This window comes from Vombatus ursinus, unplaced genomic scaffold, assembly GCF_900497805.2.
Source record: "Vombatus ursinus unplaced genomic scaffold, bare-nosed wombat genome assembly UNPS02014817.1, whole genome shotgun sequence".
In the NCBI taxonomy this organism is placed as follows: domain Eukaryota; kingdom Metazoa; phylum Chordata; class Mammalia; order Diprotodontia; family Vombatidae; genus Vombatus; species Vombatus ursinus.
The window spans coordinates 2,719,436-2,745,508 of record NW_020954595.1 but is presented as its reverse complement, the minus strand read 5'-3'; the positions used below and the strand labels follow the sequence as shown (position 1 = coordinate 2,745,508).

The window sequence follows — 26,073 nt, the reverse complement described above, 5'->3', positions numbered from 1 at the left end:
GGAAGGAAGGAAGGAAGGAAGGAAGGAAGGAGAAGGAAGGAAGGGAGGGAGGGAGGGAGGAAGGGAGGAAGGGAGGAAAGAAGTTCTTTATCAACTTTCTGTCCCCTGCCCTCACTCCCTAAACCCTCACAAGTCTGGAAAGCAATTTTTTTCCTCCTCCTATAAAACAGGCTAGAGTGAAAAGAGATAGAGGTATGTTTCAGAAGAGGCATAGGTAGAAAGAATTCTTAGATCAGGCTCAGCTAAAATATCACTTCTGAGGTCTTTTTTTTTTCCTGATTCTCCCAGTTAACACGGTTCTCTAGTCAAATAAAGTAATTTTATATTTATTTTTGTGTATCTCCTGCATTTACTAACGTGTGTACATGCTAGTTGTCTCTTATAAAATGTAATCACCTTGAGGGCAGGAACAATTTCCTTTTTGTCTTAATATCCTTATCTACTGCATATAGTAGGTATTTAATAATACTTGTTGATTCCAAGGAGAGTAGAAGGAAGACACTGAGAGTTAATACAAAATTATTATGACTCCATAATAGTTTTCAAAGCAACAGAATTGGTGTAGGAAACTGAATTATCCTTGCCACCATGCCTTTCATTCCTATCTCTGTCTAGAGCCAATTTCTCCATCAGTCACAGAATTGCAGAGTCAAGATTCTGTTGTGGTTCAGCTCAGCTGAGATTGGTAAGCACACTGCCTATCGCCTTTGGGGCCATCTTTCCTGGACCCTGAACAGAGGTTCAGATTTTTCCAAGTAAATTGATGTCTGAGACACCTGGACCTTCCCAGAGATGGCACGGAGAGATTCCCCTAGCAAAAAGCATCCCGACCCGGCCTTGGAATTCAACAGCATCATGTTCAGAGATGAGTATAACAAAAACAAAGAGGGAAAGGAAGATCAGATACAAGAAAAACAAAAAAGGTCAAGAGATTTTTGTGGGAAAATGAGAAGACAAAAGCAGGAAAGGGCAAACATGGGAATCTGGGAAACTGCAAAGTTCTCTTACCAAAGCCAAACTTCTCCAGAAAGCAAATGCCCATCTTTTTCACACCTTCCATCTTGTGGTGGTGCTGCATGGTCATAAGCCATGGAATGTCACAGTCCACAGAGAACTGTAGGCGAGAATCACACAAAGGGCCGTGGAGAGGTATATAGCAGATGCAAAGACGTTCCAAAAGGACAACAAAGGAAGTGCCCAGGAGTTGTTGGGTAAAGGATGTCATCAGAGACATGAAGAACTGAAGAAGATGATGGGTCAATCACGAACCAAAAGCAAGGAATAACCATTGGACAACCCATGTGCTCCATTGGTATCCTCACAATATTAAGACAAGTTAAGGACGGTCCCCAGTGAGGTGAATGGACTGCTAGTGCTTATGAGACAATGAGGATGACTTGGAATGAGCAGGAATAGATGGGAGTGCGATCTGTAGTAATGGCGGCATGACATTAACAAGGTCAAAGTTCAATTAAAGCATCAGAGGATATGAATATGGAATAATAATTTTGTATTGTTTGTAATCAGTGTCTTCCTTCCTTTTATTCTCCTTGAAATTTAACAATGCAGTAAGCAGTTATTAAATGCCTATTGTGTGCTAGCAGATGGGGCTATTAAGACAAAGATGAAATCGTTTCTGTCCTCCAGGTGCTTACATTTTATAAGAGAAATAGCATATTTGCCCATTAGTAAATGCAAGAGACATTAAAAAATATAAAACCCCATTGAGAAGAGAGTGCTTCACTAGCTCCAAACCTTGCTGTTTCCACTCTGACTTTCCCTCCTACCTCTTCCCCACCAGTAACTCCATTCTAAGGACCATCCTGGGCTCTAATAAGAGTTTTCACCTTATATTGATGGGAACCAAGTCATCACTCAACAGCTGGTACAGTGGACAGAGCACTGGGCCTGGAGTCAGGAAGAGTCCTGAGCTCATATCTAGCCTCAGACACTTACTAGCTGTGTGACCTTGGGCAAGTCACTTAACTTCTATTTGCCTCAGTTTCTTCACCTGCAAAATGGGGTTAATAACAGCACCTACCTCCTAGGGTTGTTGTGAGGATCAAGTGAGATAATATTTGTAAAGCACTGAGGGTAGTGCCTTGTACATAGTAGGCGCTATAAACATGCTTACTCCCTTCTCTCTCCACTCCCTCTAGCTGCATTATGTGGTATCTTCTCCCATTAAAATGTAAGCTCCTTGGGGGTAGAAGACTATCTTGTTTGCTTGTCTTTGGCTCCCTAGTACCTAACACGGTGTCTGGCTCATTGTAAATTCTTCATGAATACTCGCTCCATCTTAGTACCTATATATTTATGTATATCTCTATTTATCTACTTACACACATACATATATACATATATGCATCATATATGTATGCATGCATGCTTATGTGTATCGATGAATCCATCTCTTACATATCTACCTATGTATGTATATGTGTATACATATATGCATGTGTAACTATCTAGGTATATATCTATGTATATGTATATGTGTATGCATGTATGTAAGTCTGCATGCATGCATGCGTCTATCTACCCATGGATGAGCAAACAACAGACTGCTCCTTATGGTCAGGTTGGAGACTGATTGGCTCAAGTGATGAGCAAACACCTCTTGGGACCAAGCGAGTCTTGAAATACTTTGCTAAATGGTTAAATTTTCTTAAGAACATCCCATTTCTGGACCTGTAGATGTTAGATGTTAGGGGAGAACAATTCCTAACAATTAGAACTTTCCAAGGGGAATAGATTTTGTTTGTTCTCATCAATGGATGTCTTGCAGGAAAGGCTGTCTGATCACTTGTTGGAGATATTGCAGAGGGGATTTTTTTCAGATGTGGGTTCACTGGGTACCTTATTACATCCCTTCTAAATCTGAGAGTCTGTCATTTTTATGATTCTGTCTTATTTCATAAATTTGATACTGAAGACTCTTGTCAAAGTTGGAGGGTAGTATATTCTATGGGAATTTGAAAGGGACACCATGGTGAAACCAGGGCATACAGCTGAGACTTAACTTCAGAAAACTATGGGGCACACTAATACTACTTTATTGAGTGTTTCATCTGGCCACCTTAGGAAGTCAGCATGGCATAATAGCACGAGAGCTGACCTCAAAGCCAGGATGAGCTGAGTTCAAATGTTGCAGAGTAAGTGCTGACCTGCATTGCTAAAGGGAGTTTTCTCACCTGGGAGTTCCCTAAACCAGGGAAATTACAGCTCCAGTACCCATCTACTCTTCATTAGTGATTAATGATGGACCCAGGCAATAGTAACCCCAGCAAAATCCTTGACAATCTTTCATAAAACCTGGTTAAAATAGCAGACACCAAAATACTTCTCAAATATAATTGCTGAACAATTGTTGGTGATTTTCAAAAGAATGTGGAGAATGAGACAGACACCTCAGGAATGGAGACAAGCAAATATCCTGATTGTCTGGCAAAGGAGGAAGAGAGTAGAGCCACCAAATACTGCCCAGTGAGCTTAGGAAGGGTAACCAGGACATTGTGGGAGCCTGAGCTCATGTCACATGATGACTAGTGAAAGGAATTGGGGATATTTGATCAGGAGAAGAATAAACTTGTGGTAAAAACTAATGCTGCCTCTCTTTAACATCTGAGGGGCCACTGTGCAACAGAAGGATTGGAGTTTTTGTGTTCATTTGTCCCCAAAGGGTATAACTTGGAGCAATGAGCAATTGTTACAGAGAAGATCTAGGATAAAAGGGATGTTATCAGAGAAGTCCAAGAAGACTTGTATGAACTGCTGCAGGGGAAAATGAACAGAACCAGAATAATTTATTCTATCACAACATTGTAATAATGAACAGTTTTGAAAGACTTCAGAACTCTGTTCAATGTATTTGCATCTATGATTCCAAAGGACCAGTGAGGAAGCCTGTTCCTCACCTCCTAATCCAGAGTATGTACAAACACATACATGTATACATACACACACATACATATATATATATACATACACACATGCATACACATATACACATGTGTGTGTGTGTGGCAAATTTGGGAATTTGTTTTCCTTGATTTTGAATATTTGTTCCAAGGATTTCTTTTTCTTTACAATTAGGAAGTGAGGATGTTGGAGGCAGAGAAAATGAATGCTTGTTAATTGAAAAAAAGAAAAAGAAAAGAAAAGTTAAAAAGAAAAGAAAAACATCATAGCAATTAAACTATTCGCAAGTGGAATTAAGGAAGTAGTTGGGTGCCCTTTACTAAAGGTCTTTAGAAGCAGATTGGGTAAAACTCTGTGATATTATACGGTGGAACCTTGGGTAGGCCTCAGTTGGACTATGAGAGGTCCCTTTCAGCTGTGACCTTTAGTAATCCAGCGACTTCAAAACAGCCTCCAAGTATTTCACTTATTGCGTATTAGTCAAGGGACCTGGAAACTGGCACGTGGAGCATGTCTGCTGCTCCATTGTCTGCCCAGAGACCATGTGGCTTGCTGAGTTTATCATTGGACAAGAGAGCAGGAAAAACAGGGCTCTGTGATCTGCCTTATTGAGCCTGATGAGAAGAAAGCACCTTTGAAGACTGTTAGGAGGAATTAGGAATAAGAATTCATGTGAAGATCTTTTTGCTAACATAGCAAGGATGAGGAGGATGGTGATTCTGGAATTTCTCTGGCATTTTCATGATCTGAAAGCACTTTTCATATATTATCTCACTAGACCCTCACAACAACCCTTAGAGGGTTAGTGCTATTGTTACTACTATTTTATAAATGAGGAAATTGAGCTTGGGGGAAACTGAGGGAGGCAGGGGGGAGGAAAGAACTTATTAAATGTCTAGTATGTGCCAGACATCGTAAAAAGCACTTTTATGAATATTATCCCATTTGATTTTCACAATAATCCTTTGAAATAAGAGCTATTATATTCCCACTTTTTAGTTGAGGAAACTGAGGAACACAATGATTAAGTAATTTGCTCAGGGTCACACAGTTACAAAATGTCCAAGCCAGGAGTTTAATGCAGGTCTTTCTGACTCCCAGCTGAACACTCTATCAATTGTTACCCTTCCAAATAACTCCAAACATACCTAGAATGTCTTGGCAGAAAATGAAATGTAAGCTTCTTGATTAAGCTTTTAACGTCCTATACACCCTGTTCCCAAACTATTTGTCCATTCTCAACACACATTACTGCCCTTCTCAGTTTACAGCCAGACCTAAGTGGACTTCTCTCTGTCCCTCACCTCCAACTCTGTAGCTCCCATCTCCATATCTTTATGCTGGTTAGCCCCTAGACTTAGAATGCACTCATTCCTCATCTCTGCATCACAGAAACATTCTTCTCCATCAAAACACAGTCAGAGAACAATCTTTGACATTGAGCTTCCCTGATTGCCCCAGCTGCCCCTTCCCAATGACATTATACTTATTATCACTCCAAATATATATATATATATATATATATATACACACACACACACACACACACACACACACACATACATACATACATACTATGTGTGTGTGGACTTGTCTCCTCAATCAGAATATAAGCTCCTTATGAAGAAGGATGATTTCATTCTTTGTAGTTTTACCCACAGTGCCTAGCACACAGTTGGATCAAATAATAAAAGTGATGATGATGATGATAATAATAACAATAATAATGATTAATAATAATAATAACAACTAGCATGTATATAGTATTTAAAGCTAAATTTAAAACTTTAAAGTTTACAAACTGGTATACAAACATTGTCTCATTTTATTGTCACAATAATTCTGGGAGGTAGGTGCTATTTTTATCCCCATTTTACAGATGAGGAAACTGAGGTTAAGTGACTTACCCAGAGTCACACAGCAAGTAAGGATGGAAGGCAGGATTCACACTCAGGTCTTCCTTTATATCCATTGCTAAAATATGTAAAGTATTTTGTAGACTTTAAAATATCATACCAATACCAGCTGTTATTATTATCACTAGCACTAGCTTGATTTCTTGCTCAAATAATAGTTTTCCATTGCTCCTAGTCGCATCCCCTTGTTAATTTATCTGGGCAAGACTATCCATACATGGCTTATTTCTGACTCAAGCAGTTAATCAAAGACATGGGCCCCTCTGTCGAGGATGCCACACTGCCTCAGTGGGGATGGTCTTCCTAGGGCTAACACTTTGCTCTCTCCCAAATCAAATGACTAAGGGCTCCTTGAGGCTGCCTGCCTCTGCTCCTTCTCCTGTTTCTACGGCTCCCCACAATCTGCTCACACGTGGCATTTCTCTACCCAGACTGACCATTTTTCAAACACATTCCAAGTCCCATAAAATCAAGCCTGTTGCAAATAAGGAACACTTTGTACATTCCCCTAGGAGCGAGTTGAAGGGCTCTGCTCAATCATTCCAGGAATCCGGAACACATTTCTGAGATGGAAAAAAAGAAGACTTGAAAAACACACTGTTTCACCCTCCTATTGTTTGTTTGTGGCTTGTTTTTCTGTTTCCTTTTATTTTCTTTTTAAATCACCTTATGGTTCCAAGACTAAGGGAGAGATAAGATGGGAAGTGAGAGGATTATTCAAGAACCTTGAAAGAAAAAAAAGTCACTATTGCCTGGTCAACAACTGACCACAATGCTTTCCAGTTCAGCTGTACAATTTCAGCCAAGGTATGCCTATGGGAAGAAAGCAACGTAGCCAAGGGGTCAATGCATGGTCTTGGCACTGATGTATACCATGGCTGGGAGGACAGGAAAGGCTTCCTACACAGCTGACTGACCTGAGACTTTGGGATCATGTGTGCATCATGGCTGGAGCCGAGGTAGGTGGCAGCAATATCTGTGATGAAGCCAACATCACAAGTGGTTGGTATGTTCATGCTCTGGGGATGTTTCTTATATCTATAAACCTGTAGGAGAAAGCTACAATGGTTAGGTGCAGGATGTGAGACGAGAGAGGGTATGGGGAAAGATCTAGAGGAAAGGAGGGAAAGAAAGGCTTTTTCTTAACTTTCTGTTGCTGAGTGATTGCAAATCTCAATTTCAGGATGCACAGCTCCAAATAAAGAATTATAATGTATGATACGCCCCCACTGAAACCCCGTGCCAGTCTGCAAAATGACCCCCAATGTTGGACAGCAAATGGATTTCTCTGAAGAGCTGGAAGGCCAAGGCTCAGCCAGGCAAAAAAGGATACTCGGATTCAGGGCCTAAAGATACCCTGAAAAAAAGAAAAGTATGGAGCACCCTCTGAGGATTCTTGATCTTTAGCTTCCCTGCTACCCAACATAGACATGCTTTTCTCGACTAAAGTCACCTTGGTTGGGACCAGAGAGCCATCCCCAGGACTCACCTCAGTGTGGACAGAGTCTGTGTGGCAACAGAGAGTTAAATCATGTACAGGCCACTTCAAAATTTTGACCTTCATAAGTGGCAAGCCTTTCATGAGGTTAAGGCCACCAGGGAGACACAAAGTTAGATCTCAGAATAAAGAGAGAAACCTGGGGTTGGGGTTGGGCTCATGAACCATTGCATGCAAAAGGCCTCAAGTTATTTATGAAAGATAAATAACTTCAGAATATTTCAAGGGTTAATTTTGGGACACTTTGGTCTCTAATTGCCGGGTAAACCCATTGCAAAGCATCTGGCAGAAAGCAAAGGACTTTGTGAGCAAGTGTTGGTCTATCTGAACACACAGACACAGACTCCCAGTAGAAGTTGGAGGTAAAGAGCAGTAAGACCCAAAGGTGTTAGCAAAAGACATTGATCATCTAGATTCTGCGGAGCAAGGGAGGTGATTTCCTAAAGTTCATGGGGGCAAGGTGGATGTCAATGCACTCTCCGTGGTGCTGAAGCTTCTAAGGGCTAGACATCAAACCTCACCATGGTGAAGAATGATGGAGAGAAAGAGGTCCAAGAATAGAGATCAGAGGGGAGAGGAGGAAGGCTAAAGACTAGAATTTGCAAGGAGGAAAAGCAAACAAGAGAATTTGAGGGTAGCATAGAGAGGACAACAGAATAAAGGGGGCTGCTTCTGTGGGTGGAGGATCACACATAAAATAAAGGGTGATCTATGGATTTAGAGCTGGAAAGGACCTTAAAGACCTTCTAGTCTACCCCAGTCATTTTACAGATGAAGAAACTGAGGCCTAGAGTGACTAAGTTATTTGCCCAAGGTCACATAGATAGTAGGCAACAGAAGATTCACAAAATGTAATCAGAGTAGGTCATTACGAGAGGAATGGGAGGAAAAAAGGTGAGAATGACATAGTGAGAAAAAGAAGCAATAATGAAAGGCTGGAAACCCAGAGCATGGGCCACACACAAGCTGGCATGCATGGATAGGGGCATGGAGAAGCCACAGGGTGCTGGGAGAGTGACAGCTGAGTCGTCACCGTCAGCCTAGCTTGTCTTAGCTGCTGATGTCTGCATGATGAAAACTGAGCAAGGACAGACAGCTTAGACAAGGAGCCTCAAATAAGGGCCCAGACTTCGGCAAAGAAAGAGAGTGTGTGCATGCATGTGAGCCCACCTGCTGCTTCAACTGATGCACCAATCGGTCTTTTTCACGTTTCAGGGTCATGACTTCCTCTTGCGTCTTCTTTTTCTTGGAAGCAGACAGTTCAAGCAAGGCTATGTTGGCATCCTTTTCACTGATAGCAGCCAGCAGGGCTTCCTGTCTGAAAAAGAAATAAGCTGGTTATTGTTTTAGGCTCTAAGGTAGAGGGCACTGGAAATACTCGGGGACTCACAGTTGGCATCTAAGCCATGTGGCATAGTTTTGGTGGGATGAAATGATGAGAGGATTTGGGGACAAAATATCTCTTTGATTTCTGAATTATCAAATGTATGGAGAAAGAACAGATTGGGGATCCCCATTAGTTTAGGTCAGGGGGTTTTATCTTTTTTGTGTCATGGACCTCTTTGGCAGTGTGGTAATGTGTATGAACCCCTATTCAAAATGAAGTCTGAAAAGGCATAAATAAAATACGTAGTATTACAGAAGAAACAGGCTATATTGAAATATTTGTTGTTCAATCAATTTTTAAAGGGGTGAACTTTCTCATTATTAGGGTAGTTAGAAGGAGCATATATAGACAGAGGGCACAGGTGTGAGTTGAAAATGAAGAGATGATATCTTTTTTTTTTTTTTTTTTGCTTTTTGGTGAGGCCATTGAGATTAAGTGACTTGCCCAGAGTCACACAGCTAGTAAGCGTCAAGTGTCTGAGGCTGGATTTGAACTCAGGTCCTTGTGACTCCAAAGCCAGAGCTCTATCCACTGTGCCACCTAGCTGTGTCTGACTGTGTGACCCCACTTGGTGTTTTCTTGGCAAAGATCCTGAAGTGATTTGCCATTTCTTTCTTCAGCTCATTTTACAGATGAGGAAACTGAGGCAGACAGGGTTAAGTGACTTGCCCAGGGTCACACAGCTAGTAAGTATCTGAGGATAGATCTGAATTCAGGTCTTCCTGACTCCAGACTCAGTGTTCTATCCACTGCACAACCCCATATTGAAATATAGTTATCAATATATAAATAACAAATATAATATAATTAATACAAGGCAATCTTCATGCTCAAGAAGCAATTCATATTTCAAGCACTTTAATTATCTTCAAGATTTGCCTTGGATGGCATGCTCAGAGACGACCTCACTTCTGCCAGTAGAGGATCTGTCATGTTTTCCATCATTTACTTTTCCCCTTGACCCAGATCCTCAACCTGCCTCCTGCTATTTTTTTTTCCTTTAAACCTTTCAAGAAGAAAAAAAATCTTGCCACTCTAACTCCTGTCTTATCTCGGCTCATTGCTTTCTGAAAAAAGTATGGAAGTTGCCTCCTGTCTTCGTTCCAGTCCCTGACTACAGTAATACCCATAACCAGTTTTAATCTGGAATTTGCTCTGGCCCTAGTAAGGAAATGGCTATCCTCCATGGATTAATGAATTCCTCCTTTTTGCTGATGAAGGTTGCCGCCACCGGCCCCCTGAGCATATGCCTTCTCTTCAGCAAATCACTGGCATATTAACATTCTACACTTCCTTTGGAAAGAGCACCATCTTTGGTTCTTTTCTTTTAAGACTTCTAGTGATACTGTCTAAATAATTCCTTTCTCAGAGCCAAGGGAACTCAGACCCCCATCATCTCTTGCCTAGACTATAATAATAGTGACTCACTTGGTCTCCTTGCATTCAGGTCTCCTTTCTTCAATTCATCCTCCACACAGCTACCAAACTGGTATATCTAAAGCATGCCTGACAAGGTCACTTCTCCTCTCAAAAAGCTTCAGTGGCTTCCAAATGCCTCTAGGATGAAATGCATTGCCATTCAAAAACCTTTGCAATATGACTTTGATCTCCTTTTCCAGGGTCATTCTGTGTTCCAACCAGGCTGGCTCACTTGTTACACCACACACATGTCATTTCATCTCTAACTTGTGCCTTTGGAGGCTGTCTCCCATGTAACAAAGTTCTCCCTCATCACCCGTCTGCCTCTTGGAACTACTGGCTTCCCTTCAAGAATTAGCTCTCCAGTGCCACCTCTTATAGGAGGCTGAAATTATAATGAATTTCAGAGACATATATATGTGTGTATATATACATATACACATACATATATACATACAAATAAATAGACAATCTGTGTATATATACTATATAAAGTATACACTATGGTACATAGTATATATGTATGTATAGCATGTGTATGCATATATTTGTATGCATATATGTATATATATATATATACAACTATATTTATATACAAATCTATCTTTTTTTTTATAATTTTTTTTCATGGACTTATCCATAGCCCCAGGAGAATTCAAAGTCCTTGAAGGCAGGGACTTTTTTTTTTGCTTTTGTATCTCTAGCACTTGGTACATAGAGGTTATCTAAATGGTAAAGGGGGCTTGGAGTCAGGTAGACTTAAGTTTGAATAGTGTCTCAATCACTTATTAGCTGCGTGACCCTGGACAAGTCACATAGTCTCTCCTAGAGTCAGTTTCTTCATCTGTAAAATGGAATTAATAATAGCATTTACCTCAGTGAGTTGGTTGTGAGGATTAAATGAGAAAAATGTTTTTTAAAGTCCATTGTAAATCTTAAATTAACATACAAATGATTGCTATTATTATTGTTGTTGTTATTGTTATACTTACTAAGAGCACTTACTAAATATTTGTTGAATTAAAACAGAAACTAAAGCCAGTTTCCTTGTCTGGTTTTCCGGTATCCCCTATCATCATACCAGATTCCTTCACAATCATAAGATGTAAGTGGATCTGGTTACCTCCTACCCAGAATCCATTCTAGTATAATGGTAGACAAACTGGATTTGGAATCAGAGGTTTCATATCCTGATTCAACTGCCTCCCACATTGGGTCAGTCATTTCAACTTTCTGGGCCTCAGTTTCCCTAGAGTTCCATTCAGCTCAGATACCACAATTCCTATTCAAATAGCAGGACACTCATCTCCTCCTAAGCCTAGAGATCCCTGACAGTGAGAGATTATGTTTGACCTGCAGACAGTGATTGAAGCAACAATGAATATCAAGAAATGGGGTCCCAAAGCCAACCTGGTTGGCTAAGCCTAGCTTTGTGAAGGACATTCTCTTTCTCTATTATAGGTTGGTTTTTCCTATTAAATGCATTTTTATTAAAACTGATTTACTATAAAAATAAGTCTGGAAATGCTGAAAGGAGTTTCTCTTTCATCTCAGAGGTGATGGGCAATCACTGGAGGTTTTGAGTAAGGAAGTCACATCATCAGGTCTACGCTTTAGGAAAATCATATGGGCAGTTGTGGCATTTGTATGAAGGAAGGGTTGAAGAAGGGAGAGAATAGCTAATGGGAGGGCAGCTAGGCTGATCAGAAACATCTAACACAGACACACTGTGCCCCCCAACATTCCCAAGTGCCTTAGAACCAGATTAAAATGTAACTGAGAAATATTTAACAAAATACATAAAAATACAATTGAACATTGATAATGTTAATACGTGGTTTTCTAAACCATCTGGGTTATAGAACAGCCAAGCAGCACCATAGTGCATAGAATGCTGGGCCTGAAGTCAGGAAGATTCATCTTCCTGAATTCAGATTTGGCCTCAGACACTTCCTCACTATGTGACCTGGGCAAGTCACTTAACCCTGTTTTCCTCAGTTTCCTCGTTTATAAAATGAGCTGGAGAAGGAAATGGAAAACGTCTCCAGTATGTTTGCCAAGAAAACTCCAAATGGAGTCACAGAGAGTCTGACACGACTGAAATGACTGAGCAACAACGGCAAAGCCAATGTGTGTCCCAGAAATCTGATTTAGTGACTCCCATTTCTACTGAGTCAGACATCACTGGTCTAGATGACAGATGAGAAGGTGAATCATAGTGAGCCGACAGCTTCCTCAAGTCCCCAGACTTCTTTCATTCATCCCATTTCTCACATGGCCATTGAACCATCCATCTCCCTTCTTTTACTTATGAAGTAGACTTGTATGAACCCAAGGGAAAGACTTTACATTTATCTCTATTGGTTTAATTTTTGTTATATTTGACCAGTTTATTGAACCAAATCCTATACTTGGGTTCAAAAAAAATCTATGGCATAAGGACAGGATGGGGGAGCAGGTGCCTACAAAGGAGTTAATATGAGAAACTATCAAAGGTTTTCATAGACAGGATGTGATGAGGCAGACACTAAATCTAATGGTCCACAGGCTGCACTTTAGAGTCATTTCCAGAAAAAGGAGGTGACGGTCCCTGTTGTCAGGCTGAACCCTGTCCAGGGTACTGAGTCCAGTTCAGGCGTTACATTTTAGTAAGGACGTTGACACTCTGAAGCATTTCCAGAGCAGGAAGCCACTGGAAGCCATGGATAAAGAATCAGGAGCAGATAGTTAACTCAGAGCAAGGAGGCTTGTGATTTGGAAGAAGCTGACCTCTTTGGAATGGCCCCAAAGAACAACAGATAGAAGACATAAGGATGTATATTTTGACTCAATTTCAACAACAACAACAACAACAACAAAAAAAAACTCCAGCTGGTTATAGTGAATAGGACGCAGCACTGGGAGTCCAAAAGACTTGAGTTCAAATTCTGCCTCAAATGCTTACTGGTTTTATTTACTTTGGGTAGATTATTTAATCTCACTCAGCCTCAGTTTCTTCATCTGTAAAATGGGGATAATAATAGCACCTATCTCATAGAGCAGTTGTGAGTGTCAAAAGTGAAAATACGTAAAATACATTGCAAGCTTTAAAGTGATATACATATATACACATATATTATTATTATTATTATTATTATCAATGTTGGTAATCAGTATTGCTGTCCCCAAAGGGAATAGGCTGCTTCAGGAGGTAGAAATCCATCATTAAATGATTAAATGTCTTCAGGTTCTTCACAGATAACAACATTTGACTCAGGCATTCAACAAGCTTTTCTTACATGTCTTTCACTTGTGAGGCCCTATGTTAAGTTCTAGGGAAAGAAGGAAGGAAGAAGGAAAAGAGGGAAGGCGGGAGGGAAGGAGAGAGAAGTAAGGAAGGAGGGAAGGAGGGAGGGAAGGAAGGAATGAGAGAGAGAAGGAGGGAAGAATGGAAAAAGGAAAGGAAGAAAGGAAGGAAAGAAGGAAGGAAAGAAGCACTTACTAGGCATCCCCTACATGCTAAGCACTGTGCTAAATGCTTTGTGAATGTTGCCTCATTTGTTCATCATTTTGCCTCATAGGGACACAAAGACAAAATGAACAATAGACTCTGCCCTCAGAGAGTGTACATTCTACAAGAGAGATATTAGAGAAGGAATCCACACCGTCTATAAGTGCACACTTCTGACTCCTCTACCTTTGAAACTGTATTATTCTATCATTTTGATCTTGGAGGAGTATGGTAGGGCAGAAAGAATATTGAACTCAAGGTCAAGATCCTGATTCTCACCTCATCTGTTTCATGTAACCCAAGTCCAGGCCTGAATCAGAATTCTGCCTCTGAGATCCCCAGGGTAACTGCCCAGCTTGTGCTTGGAGACCTCCAGTGATGAGGAAACCACTTGCCACCAAGGAAGCCCATTCCATATTCAAGAAATCACTGGGGTCTTTTTTTAAAAATTGTCCAAGGGTCTTGGCATCAGTACAGGAAAAATGTAAATATTTGGGGGCAATGGTTCCAAGAGAGTCAAGGAAATACAACCTATTTATTCTGCTTTCAAAGTTATGAGACTGTGGATTAATTTTAGATAAACACTCTCCATTTTTCAGGCACTTAGATGTTCTCATTTTTTATCATTTCCTGTTTACATTATAACCAGTTTCTTGTATTCATCTGACATTATGTATTTGAAAAGGTGATGGAGCAAAAATATTGCCATATCATTCCAATCATCTTTAGTAAAGCAAAAATCCCCCCTTCTGGGATTGGGGGAGGAATAGGATAAATTAGTTTGAAAATACTTGTAGGAGTGAAAAAGATAAAAGAAAGACTTTTCATTAGCAAGGGCCTGATCTCTTAGGAAAAAATGTGTTTAGTAAACATGGCAACATTGTATTAATCAATAGCACACTCCCAAACTCCCATGAATCTGTCTTCTTTTGGAGATCAGGATCCCCTCCAACAATGCCAACAGAAACCCAACCATGGCTGTCCTTCTCTTGTAACTCTTGCCTCATGAAATAAAGGAAAAATATTAAGTAGATTTCATACTAATGCTTACTATGTCATCACTACACCCTTTGCCTTCTTTCGTTTCGACTGCCTTTTTCAAATCACCATAAATTCCACACTAAGGCGTCATCTGAGCCAAACCTATTTCTAGGTATGATCTTTGGGCATGCTGTCCCCTTTGACCATTCTGTGGCCACCACAAGGTCAGATGATTGCAGATTTAGAGCTGGAGGAACCTTAGAGTTTGTCAAGGTCCAATTTAAAGATGAAGGAACCAAGTTCTAGAGAGATGAAATGACTTCCTCAAAATCACACTTGTAATAAGGGTGAGCCAAGATTTGAATTCTAAACCTTGGACTCTAAGTCTAGTATTATTTCCTATGGCACTATGAATAATTATGAAAGGCCCTTGCATAGTGAGGAATGTGCCATCCAATCTGCTCCAGATTATTTTCAATTTATACTGCCTATTATTTGTTCACAGTTATTTGCACGTTATCGCCATCAGACCGGGAGCTCCTTAAAAGCTTTGCATCCCGGTGCCTAGCACAGTGCCTGGCACATACTAGGTGTTTCATGAATGCTTCTTGACTTGACTCTGTAACTAACCTCTTGCATTTACATGCTAGAATATATCTAAGCTGGAGGGTGAGCACACCTAAGGTAATGGCTAATTTGTGACTTCCTGGACCACGTATAATGAGAGTGCTAACAACAATAATTTAACGAACACTCTCAGATATATAAAATGGACCATGTAAGATTTGGAAAGCATCCTAAAAAAACTGCATAATATAAGTGAAATAAATACATGGACCATTAGGCTAAGGCAGAAATAGAAAGATTAATAACTTCCCTTCCTGAAAGGAGGAACCACATTGATAGACCTTCTCAAAATGCATGATTAACGGGTTAAAACTTTGCAGAAATCATCTCATTGAACAATGGTAAAGTCTGGCAGCAGGACTGTGGCATTTGATTTGAAGAAACAAAATGGCTTACCCCTGAATGGGGCCTTTAGAATGGCTTAGATTCAGGAGTGGAATAAAATGGCCCTCCAGAAGACATTATGGAACAAATGCTAATAACTCTGCCTCACTTAAAGCCAGTTCACATGCAAGTCAAGACAGAACTGCATGATGTTATTGGTTCTCTTCAAAAATGAAAAATGAATGAACAATAACCTCTAAACTACTCAGAAGGAAAAGCTCTCAAAATGTAGAGATGTAGCAAAAGAAATCAAAACTTTCGGTAAAAAGCTAGAAGATTAATCATCTCCATTCTCCTGTTTGCCACTGAGGCTATTCTGATGGACAGATGGTCCATGATGATAGAATCTAGGGATTCTACTGAAAATGAGCCTGAATTAAAATACTCTTATTCAATCACAGAAAATCATCATTTAGCCAACTTTACCATAGTCTGCTTAGACTCGACCATACAAGAACAATATTGGGAACACATCTAGTCCCAGGACCATTTCTATCTGAACTCCATCAAAAAATTAGATAATCACCACAACAATAATATAATTGCCATTACTATAATCCCTCAAAGTTCAAAAAGCACTTTTCCTATGTTATCTCATTTGATTTCTCCCAAACTCTCTGAGGTAGCTACTAGAAGTATTATTATATTTAGTGGGCAGATGAAGAAACATTTAGAAATGTTAAATAATGTAGTCATGCTGTTAGGATGTGTTAAAGGCAGCATTTGACCACAGATCTTCTTGATTCCACGGCCAAGACTCTACCCTCTAGACAATACTGCCTCTCTATTATTGTATGGTACTCATCTAGGACAAGTAGCCCAGAGTCAGGACAATTCTTCTTTAAACGGGACATTTGGTCCATTCAATGCTGTTGGGGGTCTAGAAAAAATACATCACTGCTACATGCATCTGTCTTTTTTGTCATGCCATTCTTCTCTCAATCATGCTCTACTGTACGGTGTGTGATAATGCACACACTCACTGAAGGTACGAGTTCCATTTTCCTTTAAATGGGTCCAAAGTGGCATGAATGCAGTGGGCACTCAATTCAATTCAACAAGCTTTGACTAAGCATCTATTCTTAGCAAGGTGCTGGGCTATCCATTAGAGACAGAGGAAAAATGACCCAGTCCCTTCCATCTAGGAGTTCATAAGCTAGTAAATCAGTTTCCTGGGCTACATGAAACTCACAGGGGAACATGTCACCTGTTTATGGAAACTTGGACATGGGCTAGACATGAGATATATTCAGAAATTTCCCAGAGTCAACTTGCTATATGTTTTACATATACTTAATGTATTTTCCTTCAAAATCAGGTGTAACTCCAAACCAAGCCAACTCTAACCCAATCTTCCACATGAAGCCTTTTCTAACTCCCCAGCTGCTAAAGCCTATCCACCAAATTATCATTTCTTTTGAATTTATTTTGGATGTTTCCGTATATACATGGTCTCTCCTGTGACAGAATGTACACCTCTTGAGGCCAGGAAGTTTGATTTTTGCCTTTGACTCTCCAGGCTTGACACAGTGTTTGGCATATTGTTGCTGTTCAGTGGTTCAGTTGGGTCTGACTCCTCATGACCTCATAGGCGACAGCATGCCAGTAGCTGTCCATGGGGTTTTCTTGGCAAAGATACTAAATGGTTTGCCATTTCCTCCCCCAGGGGATTAAGGCAAAGAGAGGTTAAGTGACTTGCCCAGGGTCACACAGCTAGTACAGACTCCAGGCCCAGCGCCACTAAGCTGCTTCCTGGTAGCAGAGTATATGCCTCGCATATAGTAGGCACTTTATCAATGCTTTTTGATGGATTGAGGTGTTCTCTCTTATTCCCTACTCCCTACCCAGTACGCTCCTTAAAGGCAGGAACTGTCTTGGTTTTGTGGGTGTATCATTGTTTTGCCACCATCTGGCTCAGTGCTTCGCACATAGTAGGTGCTTAATAAATGCTTGTTTAATTTAACTGAATGGTGTGGTTTTTACTGTCATCAACAAAAGAGATCCTAATGGTTTGACCCTGGGATTGTCTCCTGGCACTAATTACTATCAATTGTTTGTTTCCTTTTCCTGGGGCCATACCCTACTGTTTAAATTCCTCATTTGGGTCGAATGACTAGATCCCATTCACAGCATCTCCAGATGCCATATTAAGCCTGGACTGTCCTGTCCTTCTCCACCTGAGGTTTCAAAAGGAGGGCTCTGCTCCATTTCACGAGCTTTTTCTCTTTTTTCTTTTGCAAGAACATCACAAAAGAGAACTGCTATAATTTATAATTTTCAATTAGCTTTTCTGTCAACTACAGGAAAAATGCATTAGCAAGGAAAATTCCATGTAGATGTTGACGTTGATTTCAGCTCCAATGCTTTATTGTTGTTTAATAAATGGAGCTAATAAAAATACATTTTAAAAATCATTCATTTTAGAAGTGTTTTTTTAAAGCTAGTCTCTGGCCTTAATATTCATAGAAAGTAATCCTTTTGGCTCTTAGTAGCTTTTCCTTTTTTTTGCCAACTAATCTGTTATGTAAATACTGGCGTAATATTTCCATTAAACTCCCAGCAAAGTTAATTTACCCGGTTATTTTAAAAACACCTTCAATAAAAAAATATTGCCTTTGCTTTCATCATTGTTTTCCTTCACAATGCCGCCAGAATTCTCTACACTAAACTATTGCCTTCACTTGTTAGCCTGATAAGAAAATTATGAAAATTATATAAAGACAGAATCTATGAAATAAGAAAATGTGGAGTATTTGTGATTTCATCAGTGTCATGGGCTTGCGGCATGGAGATTCCTTGTGCCATCTGTATATCCAAACCTTTCTAATACTTAGTATTAAGTCATAGGGAGGACTCTACCTGATGTGACTTATCCAAGGTCACACTGGTAGTAAGTGTCAGAAGCCAGTTTTGAAATCCTAACTCCAAGGTCAAATTTCTTCTCCCTATTCACTTTCTTTTTCTTTCTTTTTTCTTTTTTTCTTTTTAGACAGTCAGGGTTAAGTGACTCGCCCAGGGTCACACAGCTAGTAAGTATCAAGTGTTTGGTCTCAGGCCAGATTTGAACTCAGGTCCTCCTGACTTCAGGGCTGGTGCTGTATCCACTATGCCACCTAGCTACCCCCCATTCACTTTCCCATGCTACCTCTGGGATCTGTGATAAGACAAGGAAATGTTAAGTCAATACACACTGAAATCAACATATGTATATTTGAGCCTAAGAAGAAGAGTAGTAATAATCATCATAACTGACACTTAGACAGTGTTTTGTTATTTATCAAGTGGTTCTCACATAACACCGAGATAATTTTGAATTCAGACTACATATTGTAGTTTATAAGCCCAAAATATCCCATTTTTTTTTGTGAGGCAATTGGGGTTAAGTGACTTGCCCAAGGTCACACAGCTAGTACGTGTCAAGTGTTTGGTCTGAGGCCACATTTGAACTCAGGTCCTTCTGACTTCAGAGCTGGTGCTCTATCCAGTATACCACCTAACTGCCCCTCAAACTATCCCATTTTCAAAGAAGTCGGCCCACCTACAAACCAACGGAGAAGCCCTATCCAGGCACAGAGACTCAGTTCTTGGCTTATAGAAAAATTAATCCTTTAAACTATTTTATTGTATTGAAGAACTACAAGTTAAAAAAATCCACTAGGGATGATATATGAACTTCTGAATGAGGAAGCCCCCTTTACCAATGTAATTGCAGTCGTGGACTTGCCTAGAACATGAAGAGATAAGTGACTTGCCCAGGGTGATGTGGACAGTATGTGTCAGAGGCAGGATCTGAACTCTTGTCTATCTGACACCAAGCCCAGCTCTCTTCCTATCAAGTTTCCCCTTTTTTTTTTCTTCTGATAAATCATGACAAATAGTTATATGAGTAGCCCATCAATCAACCCAACAAGCATTGATTTATGACCAACTATGTGTCAAGCAGCATACTAGACACTAGAAATCTAAAGTCAAAAACAAACCAATCTTTAACCCTGGAGAAGTTTCATTCTATTGTAGGTAAAAAAAAAAAAAACAAGGCATGCTGGTATGTAGAATACATAGGCAAGGTCACTTGTTGGTGGAGGAGACTTCAGTAGCTGGGAAAGAGAACTGACAAAGTCTTCACGTAAAAGGGATCTCCAGCTGACTATTGAACAAATCGGGTGTCTGAGAGCTATCGAAGAGGAGGGAGAAACTTCCAGGGATGAGGTACAGTAAGTGAAAAGCAGAAGAGATGGAGCATCTCGTATGTGAAACTACAAGATGTCGTGTTGGGCTGGATAGGGGGATCTTCGACGAGCACAAGAAATGCACCGTTAGCTAACGTGAGGATGATCAGCAGCTAGGATGAGAATGGAGGAACAAGAGGTAGCTTGGGAATGGTTGCATTTGGGAAATTCTGCAGCTATTTCAATAATCCAAAAAAGCAGCTCGCCAATTTTAAAAAAAAGTCTTCTCTTTTTAACATGAGTGTTCTTCCCAAAATGCCAAATGGCACTAGAGCACGGAAAATCTCAGAAGAAGAAAAAGAAGAGAATACAAGGGGCAAAGGAAAGGAACATGGAGGGCATAAATAGACCATGGCACTCGGCCATATATATTAGTCACCAAATGGTGAACTGCAACACCCATAGGCCTTGAAGTCATCAAAGCTTGAATCTCATGCTTGCATTTACTGCTTACTAGCCGCATGACCATGGGCAAGTCACCCATACTCTCTGAGTCTCAGATTCTTCATCTGTAAAATGGGAATAGTAATACCCCATAGAGTTGTTCTGAGTATTAAATGGGATAATTATTCATGCCCCCCCGGAATACTTTATACTTGTTTTGCACATATTTTGTGTTTTCTTATTTGTAAACATACTCTCCCCCTCCTCCCATCCCCGACATAAACCCCTTGAGGGCAGGAAATATTTCATTCTGACCTTTCTCTCCCTTGGACCTAGCATATGCTTGGCATACTGGACACTTAATAAGTGCTTGTTGAATTGAATAATGTATATAAGTTACTTTCAGTATTATATGAGTGTCATGTTTCATCATCCTCATCATTGTCATTGTCATTATGACGGCTATTAGCCTGTAAAAACAAATGATTAAAATGTTGTATATATGCGTGACTAGAAAGGAGGATGGGGAAGTTTAGCTGGGCTGCATTTTTTCCCCTCTTTCTTTTTATTTTCTTGTTATGAGAGATGACTGAGGGTGGGGTCAAGCAAGGGAGCTATTGGTAAATCAAAACGGCAGATAAACAAAAGAGATCAATATTATAAAAGAAAACAAAAATAAAAAAGGGGAAGAGGCAGAGCAGTCATGAATAGAAGCTGGAGGAAGAAAACCCAAGCAGCTTCATGGCGACCTCCAAGATACTGAAAGGATGGGAGCAAGGTTTTCTTCTTATCCGTGTGAATGGTCTATGGAGAATTTAGGATGGAATGTGGGAAGAATTACCTGAATGAGACACCCTGGAAAGGGCACCATCTATGCAGATCTATGTCATTTGACTGTCACAAAGGTCTTATGAGGCCAACAGGGTAAACCTCGAGATTATACTCATTTTACAGAAAAGTAAACTGAGGTTCAGAGTAGCTTTGCAATGTGTACAGGTTCATTCAATTTACAAATGTCAAAGTTAAGGCATGAACCCAGGACTCCCAGGCTCTTTGGGTTTGCACAGTGAACTAATTCAGGGCAAGTTTGTCTATTGGTTTGCAATTAATATCATCACGGTCTACTCAAGCAATTTTTTGCAGTTGTAGAAATCCCAACAGCCAAGTTGAGAGTTAATAGTTTGTAATAACCTGATTTGTGCCACCTAATGAAAAATACCCTGGATTAATATTACATCTCCAGATGTAAGTGAAAAGTGGTAACCATGACTCAGACCAAGACGTTTCAATATGAACCAAATTTCAATGGGGAGGGACATTGGGCTTGGAGAATCTAAGAATTACAAAATTAGAAATCCCTGTTGTCACACCCTTTCGGGAGTTAAAACAACTCAAGCAGGGGGCAAAGCATGCGGGATACAAAGAATGGGGCTAAAGAGAAAAGCTAGGCTTCTGTTAATTCACCTTCAAAGTCGACTCTCTCAATAGCCAAAGTTTGCTTTGTTTCATCCCAGAACTAGGGCTCTACTCAGAATCTCGTTGTTTAATAAATGGTTAAAATGCTCCTTAAGATTTCCTTCAGCCTTGCCACCCTCTGGCCTGAAGCCTTTCCTGATCCCTCCACTTGTGGGTAGTTTCTGAAGTTACTCTGAATATAATTCTCTGGCTGTTTGTTGTACGGCTGTAAGGGTGTAAGGGTTGTATGGTTGTAAGGGTACTGGAAGCCAGAGGGCTTGGGCCTGAAACATGGCTCTACCTCTACCTGTGTGACCTTCAGCAAATCACTTAAACCTGTTGGGCCTCAGTTTCTTCACCTGGAAATGAGGTGATTGGACTAGTTGGAATTTAGGATCCCTTTTAGCACTGAATCTATAATCTTATGATCTCCCTATTAGAATATCAACTTTTTGAGAGCAGGAATGATGTTATTTTGTCGTTTTATCTTCAGGGCCTAGCATACATCAGGTGCTTAACAAACACACGTCAAACTGTTGTAGAAATAACCCAAAGCAATCTCTTAACCGTTTGGCTACATCTTCATTTTTTCTCCATTTTTTGTTTATTCAGAAAAAAAATAAGAATGTTAAAAATATTGAGATCAACATGGAAAAGTTGAAAATGTATAGTATTAAGATTGTCTTAAAAGACCACCATCTGCAGAGTCTAAGGCATTCCTGTCTACTACTGAAAATAAAAGTTAAAATATGAAAAGGAAGCCCCAAGTATGCTAGCAAAGAAGATAAGATAATGCAAAGAGAAATAAGCTTCTCAGGGCCTGCTGAATGCCAAGGGGGAAGAGTGTACCATGTTCAGCATTTTATCAAGGCCGCAGCCTAAACAAACGTCAAAGGGAATCACTACTTTAACAAATACAGGCAACAATGAGGGGGTGAACGGGCCATTTGTTCACGTACATTTAGTCAAGGTTAACAATGGATAAAAATATGTACTAAGAACAGATTTAATAGCCCTAAACTGTCATTCAGTTTGTAGGAGGTATTCAAGATACAGCTAATAAAACACAAAAAAATGGAATTTCCGAAAGGGTGGGGGTGGGGCTAGGGGAGAATGAAGTGGAAAGACTAAAGAGATAAATGCTTTCTTGTCGGACTTGCTTTACACTTAACGGAACGCAAGATTGCTGAAAGTTCTCCCACTACATTTTGCTGCTTTGCCACTTATCAGAGTCATGGTAAAAGGAAACCGCCTAAACATTTCTGGGTCACTCTCTAACTCCGTTTGTCCATTAAGCCCACTGGGACTTCCATCAAGGGCCCTGTAATCTTCATTTAGAGTTCATTGAATCAGATGCTTAGGGAGGGGAGGCTGTCCTAGTCAGATCTAGAGGGTTCATGTTCAATTAGGAATCTACCTGATGAAAAACAAAATCCATTAAGAAACGATTGGAGTAATGGCTTATGGTGGAAGAGCTCCATTATGTCATGGGCTGAGCCCTCAGCCATGTTATAATCAGACTGTGCAGGGTGGGGTGGGGAACTAGCTCAGTCAACTTTTCCCCTGTAATTACTGTTTTCTTTCCCTTCCGACCCCAAGTCTTCAACTTTAAGTTCAGTAGGAGGTGACTTAAGATAGATGGTGGTGAAAGATCCTGTTAAAAACAGCCTTGCTGTCATCCCCCAAGGAAGGGACGGGGGGTCGAAAATGACCCATTCTTCACCCACTGGAGCTGCTCTTGTGCTCAAACCACAAACGATTGTATTTTCCAAATAAAAGTTTAAGATGTGAACGTGTGTGGGGCAAATGGACCAACAAGAGAGCCATTTGTCAATAAAGGATGCCTATTGTTTGTGGTAGGCACGTATCGAGAATGGAAGCATCCTAACCAAAAGGGGGACTGAGGGCAAGATGAAACTGATGACATTCATAAGGAGGGACAGAGAACAGACCCGATTCTCCAAGATGACATATTGGCGACCTACTTTTTGTGCGCTTCTCAGTCAATGGCCTACCCAGTCATTTCCTCCAATTATGCCAATTTCTGTCTTTGAAACCTAATAGCACATGACTGGGATTTCTGGCACAAAAACAACAATGTTGAATGGCCAGACTTGCTGGTATCCCTCACCTCGGCTCAAATCTTCTCGGGGCATGATCTTAGAGAGGCCCCATCCCTTTCCACAGTTTCCTCTATATACAGAATGAAACAAGGCCATCACACCTTGTGGTGCCATCGTGACACGGATTTTGGTTTTAAGATAGAATTATTCATGTACTTGATCAGTCCCAACCCTTCCACTGAGCCAAGATCTGTTGGGAAGTTTCGGTCATGATTCATACTTGCTGACGTAGTATTGCAGAATTGTTTAAATGACTTCTAAGCATAGAAATACAAAAGAAAAAAAAAAGGATGAACAAGGCATTGGGTCTTAGAAAAGCAGTGTGGTATTGGGAATGAGTTTTAGATTTGGAATCCAAGGACCAAGTTCAAATCCCACTTCTGTGGCATACTACCTGTGTCACCTTGGTAGTTAATTATTATAGTATTTCCATTTACATCCTGCTTTAAAGTTTTCATAGGATCTTAAATATGGTATCATAAGAATGGAAGCTTCTTGAAGGCAGATACCAAGCTTTTGCCTTTCTTTATATCCCTGGTTTCTTGCATGGGGTCTGGCATCTAGAAAGTGCTTTAAAAATGTCCACAGATGAATTATTGATAATCTTGATGGATCTTCACAACAAGTCTATGAAGTAAGTGCTGTTATTATCATCACCATTTTACCTCTGTGGGCCTCAGTTTCCTCGTCTTTAAAATAAGAGAATTAGACCAGATAATGACTCAGTTCTCTTCCAGCTTAGAATCTGTGAGTCTCAGATACTAAGGGCTTTTCTAGCCCCCTTTGATTTCTGTGCGTACCTCACTATTCTGGAAAATTTATGAAAAGGTAAAGGGATAAACAACTTTGAACTTTTCAACAAGCGTCTTCTTCTAATCAATTTATCATCACCATCACTACCATATTACATAGCTCTTCGAGGTTCACAAAGCACTTAATAAGTTTTATCTCATTTTATCCTCACATCAACACTGGGAGGGAATTTTATAGCTGAGGAAACTGAAGGAGAAAAAAAAAAGCTAAGTGATTTGCCAAAGGTTACAAAGTTAATTGAGTTTCTGAGGCTGGGTTTGAACTCAGGTCTTCCTGATTCCAAATCTAGTATGCTGTCCACTGTGCCTCTTGGTGAATCAAGAGTCACTTATCTAACACATACTATGTTCCAGATGAAACGGGTAGGTGGTATAGGTGATAGAGCAGTGTGCCTGGAGTCAGGATAAACCTGAGTTCAAATACAGGCTCAGATTCTTATTAGTTATGTGACCCCAGGCAAGTCACTTAATTCTTTTTGCCTCAGTTTCCTCATCTGTAAAATGAGCTGGAGAAGGATATGGCAAACACTCCAGTATCTTTGCCAAGAAAACCCCAAGTGGGATCACGAAGATTGGGCATGACCGAAATGACTGAACAACAGCAACAAAAATGTTCCAGGCACCGTGCCGGGAGCTAGGGATATAAAAGACAAAAATGAAACAGTTCCTGCCCTCCAGGAGCTTACATTCACCTCGGGGAAACAACTTGCATTCATATAAATAACAAGAAAACAAATATGTTATGAATACAAAGTAATTTTGGGGGAGGGCTCTATCAACTGGGGTGACTAGGAGATACCTCACAGATGAGGTGCCAGTTGAACTGGGCTGTAAAGGATTCCAAGAGGGGAGACATACACACAGAGAGAGAGAGAGAGAGAGAGAGAGAGAGAGGAAGGGAAAGAAAAAAGAAAGCAGGAAGGAAGAGAAAGAAAGAAGGGAGAAAGAGAAAAAGGAAGGAAGAGAGAAAGAAAGAGAGAAAGGAAGAAAGGAATGAAGGAAGAGAGAGAAAGAAAGAAAGGAAGAAAGAGAGAGACAGAAAGGAGGGAAGGAAGGAAGGTAGAGTGCATTCCAGGCATATATAACAGCATGGAGATATGAGATGGGATACTATCATTAATAAGTAACAATAACAAGTCAACAAAATGGATTTCACTCAGTCCTACAAAGAAGCCACCCAGTTGAAGAGGTTTGGTGATCCTTTCCATTACTTCACTCTCATCTAATGCACAAAGCATCTCATTCCCAATAAAAGCAGTAAGCTTTAACTGCACTTCTAACTTTCAAAAGTTGAAAGTCTGGTTTATGGCTGAAGACAAAAGAAGAAAGAGATCTGGGGGGAGGGGAAAATCAATGAAGAACACGGCAGCGACAGTCTTCCAGTCCTCTAGGCCAGACTCGGTCAATTACCATTCATGATTAATCAGTCCATATTGATAGGAATGGC

At 40.3% G+C, this 26,073-nt stretch overlaps 1 protein-coding gene across 1 annotated transcript in view; it reads right to left on the bottom strand.

The window, feature by feature from the left end:
• The window catches only part of ERC2 (ELKS/RAB6-interacting/CAST family member 2), an 888,684-nt gene that overhangs the window by 173,595 nt on the left and 689,016 nt on the right, over window positions 1-26,073 (bottom strand). Inside the window, exons 16-17 of the mRNA XM_027835912.1 lie at window positions 8,506-8,653; window positions 6,755-6,883 (exon numbers count right to left, since the gene is read on the bottom strand). Of these exons, the coding sequence (XP_027691713.1) occupies window positions 6,755-6,883; window positions 8,506-8,653 (277 nt within the window). The remainder of the gene's footprint in view (window positions 1-6,754; window positions 6,884-8,505; window positions 8,654-26,073) is intronic.